Source organism: Erythrolamprus reginae, chromosome Z, assembly GCF_031021105.1.
Source record: "Erythrolamprus reginae isolate rEryReg1 chromosome Z, rEryReg1.hap1, whole genome shotgun sequence".
Lineage (NCBI taxonomy): Eukaryota > Metazoa > Chordata > Lepidosauria > Squamata > Dipsadidae > Erythrolamprus > Erythrolamprus reginae.
In genome coordinates, this window is record NC_091963.1 from 106,790,186 (window position 1) to 106,801,891 (window position 11,706).

General features: G+C 39.7%; 1 protein-coding gene across 2 annotated transcripts in view; it reads right to left on the minus strand.

Annotated features, from left to right (window-relative positions):
• Positions 1 to 4,026, minus strand: part of LOC139152881 (collagen alpha-1(XV) chain-like) — a 39,032-nt gene extending 35,006 nt beyond the window's left edge. Inside the window, exons 1-2 of one of the 2 annotated variants that reach the window (XM_070726241.1) lie at positions 3,826 to 4,026; positions 2,855 to 2,973 (exon numbers count right to left, since the gene is read on the minus strand). In XM_070726241.1, coding sequence (XP_070582342.1) covers positions 2,855 to 2,973; positions 3,826 to 3,970 — 264 coding nt within the window. In that variant the 5' untranslated portion in view covers positions 3,971 to 4,026. The remainder of the gene's footprint in view (positions 1 to 2,854; positions 2,974 to 3,825) is intronic. The other variant, XM_070726242.1, reaches the window with a different exon arrangement.
• Positions 4,027 to 11,706: the final 7,680 nt, after the last annotated feature.

The following is an 11,706-nucleotide window of genomic DNA, read 5'->3' on the forward strand; positions in this document are numbered from 1 at the left end:
GCTGCTACTACTTCTATCACCACTGTTGTGTCCAGAGGACAGTTAGGCATTGTACCCACCCCATATTCCCTGGGCGGGCTAAGGACATAACAACCACCACCACTATTATTTCTATCACTATACTATTACTACTACACTTTTCGATGTTTAAGGCCTCAAGATGGCTTCCAGAAGCCCATCCCGACTTGCTCTGTGTTAGAAGAGAAAGAGAAGCAGCAGCAGCAAACAAACCAGGATTGTATAATCTTCACAACTTGAAGACCTGTATACTTCACGTCTCAGACTTTCCCAGCAAGCATATTAAAATTTCATTAAATCCTTATAGAAATATGAGAGTGTCATATTAAATTTACTGAAACTATGGTAATGGATAAACAGCCCGTGGGATGTAATGTTGAGGAACAGGACTGGGAGTTGGAATACCCATTTCTAACCCTGCCTTAGACAAGGAAATCCTTGAGCCTGTGATTCCTTCTTAACTTTAAAGTGAGTAGGATATTTAAAAAAATATATATCCCAGAAGAGGTAAATGGCAATCTATTTCCATATAATAGTGCCAAGAAAGAGTTACTGTCCATGAAGTAACCAGGAATCACTCATTGTTTTCACTCCCCAACATCCCACAATATAGGATGTTGAGCAAACTTTCTACACCTGGACCCTTCCAGGAATTCAGAGTTTAAAATTATAATGGCACTGAAAAAGTATTTATGACCATTTTTCACTCTTACAACCATTGCAGTATGGTCACCTGATCAAAATTCAGATGCTTGGCAACAAGTTCACACGTTGCAGTGTTCCGGGGTCATGTGATCACCTTTTGTTAGCACCTGACAAGCAAAGCCAATGGGAAAGCCAGATTTATTTAACAACCATGTCACTAACTTAATAACTTTAGTGATTCACTTAACAGCTATGGCAAGAAAGATTGAAAAATGGGGCAAAATTCACTTAATAAATGTTTCGCTTATGAACGTAAATTTTGGGCTCAATTGTGGTCGTAGTTTGAGGACTACCTCTTCTAGTCCTTTCCTTAATCCTGAAATATGTCTGTGTGACTTTTGGCCAGTCACTCTCTCTCAGCCCAATCTATCTCACAGGGTTGTTGTTGTGGGAAAAATAGAAAGTGTGTTGGATATGTTTGCTGCCTTGAGTTGTTTGTAAAAATAATAAAGGTGGGAGATAAATACATAAAATAAATAAAGAAAAAGTATACATGATTTATCAGCATATATTCAATCTCTAAGTATTATGATTGTAAATACTACAATAATTGTAGACTAGCCAAGCCTTGATATTTTATTTTATTTATGTGCCATAAGTTGGCGCAAACTTATATACTCATCCACAATTGCTACAAGTAGTGTAGGTAAGAGAAAATAGCACTTTGTTTGAGCAGAGGGTTAGGCTAGAAGATCTCTAACATCCCTTCTGTTAGTTCAGTGGCAGGCTGAATGTTCTTCCGTGTAGATAATAGCAGATGCTAATGAGGGTCATCTGCTTTTATCATTAGATTTATAATCACCTCCTTAACCATCAAATGTTAAGAAAGGGCGGAAAGGCTGGCATAGATGAACTGGGCATTGTGCAATTTATTCATCCCAGCTAAATTATTCTTCAGATGAATGGGTAATAGATTTGACTTATTATTGTATAAAGGTTCTGTGTGTAGGTTGGGAATAAAAGGCATTTTATTTTGCTTTAGGTAACAAAATGTATTAAGCGTTCATTTAGGACAGAGCGACATTAAAAAATGCTGCAAAAACTCTAGATAGTTGTTTCTCAACAGGCGGGGCTGGAGTATCATTGTTTAGGAACACTGAAATTAGATTTCTGAATATTTTCCATGCATCGGGAACATTGCAGTAGGTGAGATAGCGCTGTGGAGTGCAGCCTCCCACTTGTTCTCTGCAGAAAAGAAACCCCAAAACAAACCCAGTCTGGGGAAGGCGCTCAAGGATGGGAAAATTTTAGCCGCGCAGGTGTCTTTGAAATATGGCTCTTGTGCCATGATTAGAGATGCTGGGAACTTTTGTTCAATGATAAAGGATTACAAATTCACATACAATTACGTAGCAGAAACCATTTTGTGTAGTTTAGAACAGGGGTCTCCAACCTTGGCAACTTTAAGACTTGTGGACTTCTACTCCCAGAATTCCTTGGCCAGCAAAGCTTGGCTCTTCAAGTTGCCACGGTTGGAGACTTCTGGTTTAGAATATAGTGTGATGGTTCTGAACTGCTTGAATGTTAAGGTAGCCTCACTTTAATAATTATATCGAACAAGGAAATAACAATTCTTCCAGAATAATTATTATAGAATGGTGTGTTCTGATAATGCATCCCCCTTCTGCTCTATTTAATACTATGCCACATAATGACATGTAACTTTTATATAATATGAATAATCACTACATTTTCAAAACTTTTATTAGCAAGCAAAAAGATTTGTAAAAGCTCAGTCAATATGTCTTCTGCTTTACTCCCCCCCTTCAAACACACACGCACACACACACACACACACACACACACACAGACTTTTTATTGCCCATCCCTCAAGTGATTTTTGAATTCTATTCACCATTATCATACACATAAAGATGCATTCAGACCTGTCATAAACATATCATATTCAAGTATTTAAAAATAAAGATCAATTAGAAGTTATATTTAAATCAAATTAATCAAATGTACAGTTCTGGGCCATGTGCTCTTGAAAGGAAGCACCTGTTTAATTCTGGAGAACAATTTGGTACCTCTGTCTGCCCTTCATTGCAATATATTTAATTTTAGTTGCCACCCAACAAATCAATAATCAGTTATCATCTGACCCATATCACACATGATAAATGCTCACCAAATCCAGGATTTGTTCAGTAGTGGTAGCTTCTTGTGCAGCTATATCTGGTTCATAATAAGGAATGGAACTACTCCGGACCGTTGGTATGGAAAACTGCTTCATATCAGTTTTTGCCTCTGAGAAAGCAAAGTGAAAGGAGATTGGAAATTACACATTTATATTTACAAAACATAAATGCAACGATTCTGTTCCTAACACTGATTTTCCAAGAATGGAAGAGAGAAAAACAACAAAGACACAATATTAATTACACAAATTATAGGTGCAAAAATCATATTTCCTTCTTAGAGCTCAAAAGCAGAATTACAATAACCCTCTAAGGAAGGTAAACTGAAGAGAAAATTGACACTCATCCACAATTGTTTGTTTGTTTGTTTGTTTGACTTCTATGCCACCTAACCCCGAAGGACTCAGGGCGTCTTACAAAATAATATAAAAACAGTACAAAGAGATACAATAATAAAAGAAGTTGGATATAATTTTAAAACAAACCCCGTAATAAACCCCCATAATATAAAAACAATCACAATCATATGCACTTAAACCTTTTTTGCTAACCAACATCATGATTGTTACAAAGCCTCCTGTTTTCTTTTGGCAATTTAGCTGATGCAACTTTCCCCATGCACAAAACCTTACATATTATTCCACATGAGACTGAAGTCTGGCAAATGTGGAGAAAGATAGCCATCCTTTCTCAATCTGTTTTTCAAATGTGGTTACACAAACTGGCATTTTCTGCAAATTACAAAGTACAATTTCAGGAAGGCTGCCCAACTCAGTGTTACACCTATGACCCCCCCAACCCACATTTGATTTCAAGACATTATATGGCCCAAATAGTGTACCCCTTTTAAATGGGCATTTCTGGATTTTATATGGTTTCCCCCCCAGCTCTTTCCACACAAAAAGAAAATGAAAAGTGGGCAAGGAAAAGAAACAGGAATCATTATACCCTTTTCACTTACCTTGGAGAATTATAGCAGGTGTGGTCACCTCCTTCTGATTTCCAAAAGACCACCAGTACTGAGCGACACTAGGGGGAGTCAGCCCCCCCAACAGCAAGAAAAGGCAGAGTAAGCCCAATGGCTGGCTTCCCTTAAGAGTCTCCATTGCAGTTGCCTGCAGCTTAGCTGTCTTCACACTAACCTTTGGCACTTGTGATCCAAGTTCACATTAGCCCAAGGTCCCCGCCCACCAGTCACTCTCTCTACCAATAAGCATCTCATTTTTGAAGACATGTAGTGTGATTAAGTAGTCTTACTCCCTCCTCCTCCTCCTCCTCCCTCCCCCTTCATATGCACGACAGAAGAGTAGGGTTTTTTTTTTTACTTTGCCTTCCTTCGAATTTTGAATCTCTATGTGCAGGAAGGATGGGAAGAATGACATCAAATTATATGTACTTACTTTGCTTTTCAAATCATCCTATTTATCTTACCACTAACTTGAATTAATGTAAAGGCCTATGAAAATAACACATTACAGATAGTTTTCAACTCACTTGCTTAGTGACCGATTCAAAGTCCTGAAAAAAGTTATTTATGGTCATTTTTCACGTTTATGACAGTTGCAGCATTCCCATGGTATAATAATAATAATAATAATAATAATAATAATAATAATAATAATAATCCTCCTCATTATCATCATCATCATCATCATCATTTATTTATAATGACAGCAAGACATATACAACTAACAAGGACAGACAGTAGGCAATACACACACTTAGCTAAAACACAACTAATAAAACCACAAACCTTGTTAAACCCATTTCCAGCCTCTCCAATGTCCTCCCCTCTTGCTGATCCCCAGAACAAGGATATTTCATTCTGCTGAATCAAAGAGGAGTGACTTTAGTGCCTTGAAGAAGTGGAGAAAATTCTCCTCCACCCGAAGCTCTAAGGGAAGACTATTCCACAGACATGGGGCCAGATCCTGAAAGGCCCGCAATTTTGATGTTGCTGTACGTGTCCGTGGAACAGTCAACCGACCCTTCCCTGCCAAACGTAGGTCCCTCAATACCAAGAAAGATAGGCCACCAAGTAATTTTGTGTGTTTGAGCGCTGGGCCTTAAATACCATCACTAACAGTTTAAATTGGACCCTGGCTAGAATTGGCAACTAATGTAGAGATCTACATGAGGCCGACACATATGATGACCTGGAGAGGTTTAGGACCACCCGAACAGCACTATTTTGGACCAGGGACAATGGACGATGTGAGCAAGATGGCAAGCCTGCCAATAGCCAAGTGATTTACAGTTGGATGCTTGGCACTGATTGACATTTATGATGATGGCTGTGTCATGTAATCACCTTCTGCAACCTTCTGAGAAGCAAAGTCAATGGGGAAGCCAGATTCACTTAACATCCATGTTATTTATTTAACAACTGCAGTGGTTCGCATAATAAATATGGCAAGAAAAATCATAAAATGAGGCAAGACACGCTCAACAAATTTAACAACACTTAAACAACATAGATTTAGGGCTCAGTTGCGGTCATAGGCTGAATTGCATGTGAGTCTCTATCCTTTCAGTTCCATAACCATGTACATTGTGTACCTGTGAACTTTTAACCAAAGAGTAAAACCAAAGATACTATCATCTCATGAAATGTATGTGTGTGTGTGTGTGTGTGTGTGTGTGTGTGTGTATGTGTTTGTTTGTTTGTTTGGTTGATTGATTTCTATGCCACCCTTCTTGGGGTGACTCAGAGCGGCGTACAACATTAAATATAACAATGTATAAGAAATCTAATAAATATAAAAATATGAAAATTTACTAAAACACTTTAAAAATCCCCATGTACACTCACACATATTCATCCATAAGAACATAAGAAGAACATAAGAAGAGCCATGTTGAATCAGGCCAAAGCCCATCAAGTCCAGCATTCTGTGTCACACAGTGGCCCACCAATTGTATATGGGGATCTTGAGCAGAAAGAGAAGGCAAAACCCTCCCTTTCCCTTGACCCCCAACAAATGGTACTCAAGGGAATTCTGCTTGCCTCAACCAACATAGAGGTGGCACATGGACATCCATTTCACTTCCAGTCCAATCATATCTTGTATCGGCCGGGGACAGTCCCATCACTCACGTCCTCCATGCCCGCTGACAAAGGTAGGTTTTTAAAGCTTTACGAAAGACCAGGAGGGTCTGGTCCCATGAATCTTTATGATGCTAAAATATAATTTTTGATGAATTATATTTGGTGCTGGAGAAATCATCCAAAGCAATCCACTAATATGGATTCACCAACTTTCCAAATATTGCAGAACTGTAAATTCCATCACTTCCCAAAATTGAATATTCTCATTGGGGCTGACAGCCGTTGTGATTCACAGCAGCACCTGAAGTCCCACAGACATCCCATCCTGGCTGGTCACATAGCAGTTCAGGTGTCTTTGATTTTAAAGCTTTCTCTTTTCTAGCTGATTAAATCTGTTGTAAAGAGACAGTTCGGTGTAGTAGTAAGGGTACTGGATTATAAACTGGAAGGCCCTAAATTGTAGACGCACTTTAGGCACAATGTCAGCTGGATTATTTTGGACCAATCATTCTTTTTCATCTGTAGGAAAGAGGCAATGGCAAACCACTTCTAAAATCTTGCCAAGAAAACTGCAGGAACTTAGTTCAGGCAACCAGATGAAGTCAACACTAAGGCACAAAAATAAATTCAACAGCAACGACAACAACTATCATCTCTAGTGGAATTAACATTTCAAAATAGTGGCGCTCTAATCTAAAACAGTTTAACCCTGCTGTGCTGTTCTGTTCGGGTCTGTGAGACCCGAAATCAAAGTTTGAGACCCTGTAAACAATTTTTCCTGCATATCTGAAACTTGAAATTTCATGACTTTGCATCATTTCAGGGGTTCTCTCTATGAGAAGTTCGGCAAAAGTTCGGGGTTTGGGAGGTTGCTGGGAAGTCCCCCAGCCCGGCTGTGACCTTTTAAAACAGCTGGGCAGCTTCCCAGCAGCTTCCCGAAGCCGAACGCCAAACCTGAACTTCCGTGTTCGGCGTTCGGAGGCTGCTGGAAAGCCGCGCGGCTGTTTTAAAAGGTGACAGCCGGGCTGGGAGGCTTCCCAGCAACCTCCTGAACGCCGAACCCGGAAGTTCGGCAAAAGTTCGGGGTTCGGGAGGTTGCTGGGAAGTCCCCCAGCCCGGCTGTGACCTTTTAAAACAGCCAGGCGGCTTCCCAGCAGTTTCCCGAAGCCGAACGCCAAACCCTAACTTCCGCGTTCGGCATTCGGAGGCTGCTGGAAAGCCGCGCGGCTGTTTTAAAAGGTGACAGCCGGGCTGGGAGGCTTCCCAGCAAGCTCCCTAACCCCGAACCCGGAAGTTCGGCAAAAGTTCGGGGTTTGGGAGGTTGCTGGGAAGTCCCCCAGCCCGGCTGTGACCTTTTAAAACAGCCGGGCGGCTTCCCAGCAGCTTCCTGAAGCCAAACACCGAACCTGAACTTCCACGTTCGGTGTTCGGAGGCTGCTGGAAAGCCGCGTGGCTTTTTTAAAAGGTGACAGCCGGGCTGGGAGGCTTCCCAGCAACCTCCCGAACCCCGAACCCGGAAGTTCGGCAAAAGTTCGGGGTTCGGGAGGTTGCTGGGAAGTCCCCCAGCCCGGCTGTGACCTTTTAAAACAGCTGGGCGGCTTCCCAGCAGCTTCCCGAAGCCGAACGCCAAACCCGAACTTCTGCGCTTGGCGTTCGGAGGCTGCTGGAAAGCCGCGCGGCTTTTTTAAAAGGTGACAGCTGGGCTGGCAGGCTTCCCAGCAACCTCCCGAACCCCGAACCCAGAAGTTCGGCAAAAGTTCGGGGTTCGGGAGGTTACTGGGAAGCCCCCCAGCCCGGCTGTCACCTTTTAAAACAGCCGCGCGGCTTCCCAGCCGTCTCCCGAAGCCGAACGCCAAACCTGAACTTCCGCGTTCAGCGTTCGGAGGCTGCTGGGAAGCCCCGCCGCCCGGCTGTCACCTTTTAAAACAGCCGGGGGGCTTCCAAGTAGCCTCCCGAATGCCGAATCCGGAAGTTTGGGTTTGGCGTTCGTAACACGAAAAAAGTTCGTAAGAAGAGGCAAATTTTTTCTGAACCCCGGGTTCGTATCTCGAGTTGTTCGTAAGACGAGTGGTTCGTATCTTGAGGTACCACTGTACTTGAATTTGGTCTTTTTGAAAACATTTTTCACTGGGAAACATGTTTGAACATTTCTGAACGTAATGATATGAAAATTGAACTATTTTGATCAAAAGGCTCCCCCCCCCATTTTTTCTGAATTTCGTGTCAATTTATATTTTTTTAGGCTACAAATCTCTAAGGAATTTCCCCCCAAAAGTTTTGATATACTAAATTGAACCTTCCTGATCATAAGAAAAAAAAGAAATGAACTGAAAAAAATGATTCTTATTTGTTTATTTTGGCCACAAATGGGCCACCCCCCCTCGGCCTTGCTGTGTGCCATTATTTTAACTTTTTATATATATTTGGATAGAAATATTTGAAATATCCTTTTGAAAAGCAAGCACATGATAGCCAGACAACCACTTTTATGAAAGAAATCCATTTTACTAAAAACAAGTATGTAAGTTTGAAATTAACAGCATAATTTTATATTTTATATTTTTATATTATTATGTGCAAAATAAACCAATAAGCATCACTTTTTTCAGTTCAATTTTCATATCATTAGGTTCAGAAATGTTCAAGCTACCAATCCCATACCAACTTTAGTAAAATAGCACGCATTTTGCAAGCAAAACTATCCATAAATTAAAAACAATTTGACAAAAATGGGGGCGTGCGCATTTTATCAGCAAAATAAACCAATAAGCATTAATTTTTTCATTTCAATTTTCATTTCAATGTGTGCAGAAATGTTCAAACTTGTTTCCAAGTGAAAAAAGCTTTCAAAAAGACCAAATATAAGTACCTAAAACGAACAATTTGCGGTCTGGGTCAAATAGACCCGGGAACATAACATTAGGGTGTATTGTCAAAAAGAACATGGATTAAGAGGACCATATCAGTGGTGGTTTTATACTGGTCCAGTCTGGAGATCTGCACTGGTAGGAGCCCAGTGATAATGTAATTTTTTGTGATTTTTTCCAGATTTAGTTGGCTTCTCTGCATCGAAAAAAGCCCTCCCATCTGCCCTCGCATCAATGCCAACTTTTATTCCTTGTCCGAAACAGAGCTGAGAAGCTCCTCAGCTATGTTTTGGCTTGTAATGACCTCCTGAGCATACGCAGAACTGAAATTGTGTGATGGGATGTGCGCATATGCACTGATGCGCACCAGTAGTGAAAAGTAACTGGAATCCTCCCCCGGTCCACACGTTACTTTCCTGAATTTAATGTCTACTGTATGTAAATGATTAGGGGACTAGAACCCAAAACTTATGAAGAGAGATTGCTGGAACTGGGCATGGATAGCCTAGAGAAAAGAATGGCTAGGGGGCACATGATAGCAGTCTACAGGAACTTGAGGGGTTGCCACAGAAAGTAGGGGGTGACGCTGTTTTCCAGGGCACCAGAGGGCCAGACGAAGGAACAATGGTTGGAAGCTGACCAAGGAGAGATTTGACATAAAAATAAGGAAGAACTTTCTGAGGGTCAGAGCGATCAACCAGTGGAACGGCCAGCCAGTGGAGGTTGCGAACTCCCCATCTTTGGACATTTTCAAGAGGAGATTGGACTATCATTTGGCTGGGATGCTGTAGGATTTCCTGCTTAAGCAGGGGGTTGGACTTGATAACCTGCATGGTCCCTTTCAACACAAACAAACAAACAAACAAACAAACAAACAAACAAACAAACAAACAAACAAACAAACAAACAAACAAACAAACGCATCTTATTAGTGCATCAGCAAAACCCATTGTCTTATATGGGTTTAAGGCTAATACATTGGTAATTCTGAGTATGATTTACATTTCTGTAAATGTGGGGCTACTTACAAACCTCTGACACTGTTAAGCCAAATATTTAGGTCCTTAAAAACTAAATATTTTTGTTTTGGTTTTCTCCTTTGGCTCTCTCCGATAAGTGGAAACCTACTAAATAATTTAGACAAAATACCATTCTTGGGCGTCAGTGGTGATAAAGAAGGTTTTTGTGACACAGGGCACCACTCTGGATTTTGAAAACAGCTCAAGATTGCTTTATTGTGACGGAGACAAAGAGATTGGAGATATTCAGAAATTGCTTACAGCAACTGAGGAAAACCATACTTTTCCGTCAAAGTTTCTTCCGCAACCAACAAAGCTCTATTTATTCCTGTACAATGTATACAAATTTATATGTTAGTTGTATATGGATGAAATTATCTTTGAGGAAGAAATATTTTTATTTATTTATTTATTTATTTATTTATATTATTATTATTATTATTATTATTATTATTATTATTTATTAGATTTGTATGCCGCCCCTCTCCATAGACTCGGGGCGGCTTACAACATGTTAGCAATAGCACTTTAAAAAAAAAGTTTATTGAGTTTTAATATGAGGGAAGTGGGGGAGGGGGAAAACTATGAGGGGAAGGTATACATAATAAAAGGAAATCTCTATATAAACATAAATTCAATTGATATACCTCATATTAAATCTTTTATAAATTCAAGTATCTATTACAATATTTACCAAAAAAAGTGTAAGAAGACGAAAGGATGGGGGATAATAACAGAATATAGAGTGTAAAAAGGAGAAGTTGATAGATGCAGAGGAGGATAAGATAGGGTAGCGGGAAAAGGGGAAAGGGGGAGCCTGCAAGATGGCAGGCGGTTTGGAGTTTACAACTTTTCATTTTAATTGTATAGTAGGTGTATATGATAAGAAAGAGGAAGTGATTCTATAAATGTTTGGAATAATAGATAATTAGTATTTACATGTCAATATAAATAGGAATAAGTTCAAATAGTTTACAGTAGTCCCTCGCTATACCGCGCTTCACCTACTGCGGCTTCACTTCATCGCGGGTTTCTGAGGAAGTCGATCAGCAGATTTAAACAGCCCGCCGAACTCGATCGGCAGGTTTTTCAAATATATATATATATCTAAAATTGTAAATACTGTATTTAAATACTGTATCTAAAATAAATACTGTGTGGGAAGGGTTTATAAACACTTAAAACAATGAAAACTTACCAAACAATTACAATATAAATACTTAAATAAGTACTATCAGTCGATAAATTCCTCATTGCGGATTTCACCTATCGCGGCCAGGTCTGGAACGTAACACCAGCGATAGGTGAGGGACTACTGTATATACATCATGTAACCAATGTCTGATTTGAAATTTGAGTTGTATGTGAACAATATTTAATCTTATTCATTTATTGCTGTCTCTTATCAAGTGGAATCGTGGAATTTCTTTTTTCTTTTCAATAATTGTCTTATACTTTTTGTTAAATAACCATTGGTACCACTTCTCCCAAACCTTGTAGAAATCTGAGTTGTTTTTATTTTGTAGTTCCATTGTCATTTTGGACATTTTAGCACACTCCATGATTTTTGTAATAATATTTATTGTGGTGGGAATACTTTCCTGTTTCCAAAATTATGCGTATGTGATTCTAGCAGCTGTTAATATTTGTATGGTGAAGTATCTGTCTTTTTGTGTGATTTTTTGCCTGAAAATGCCTAAAAGAAATTATTCTGGTTTGGGTAATATTGTTATCGATATGACTTGGTCAATAATATTTTTGATCTCTTGCCAATTTTTTTTGGCATGGGTGCTATAAGTGGTAGTAAGTTCTTTGTAATTTTTTTGCATTTCCAGCAGATGGGGTACATTTTTGAAAGTCTGGCTGGGGGTAAGTGCCACTTGTAAATTATTTAAAATAAGTTTTCT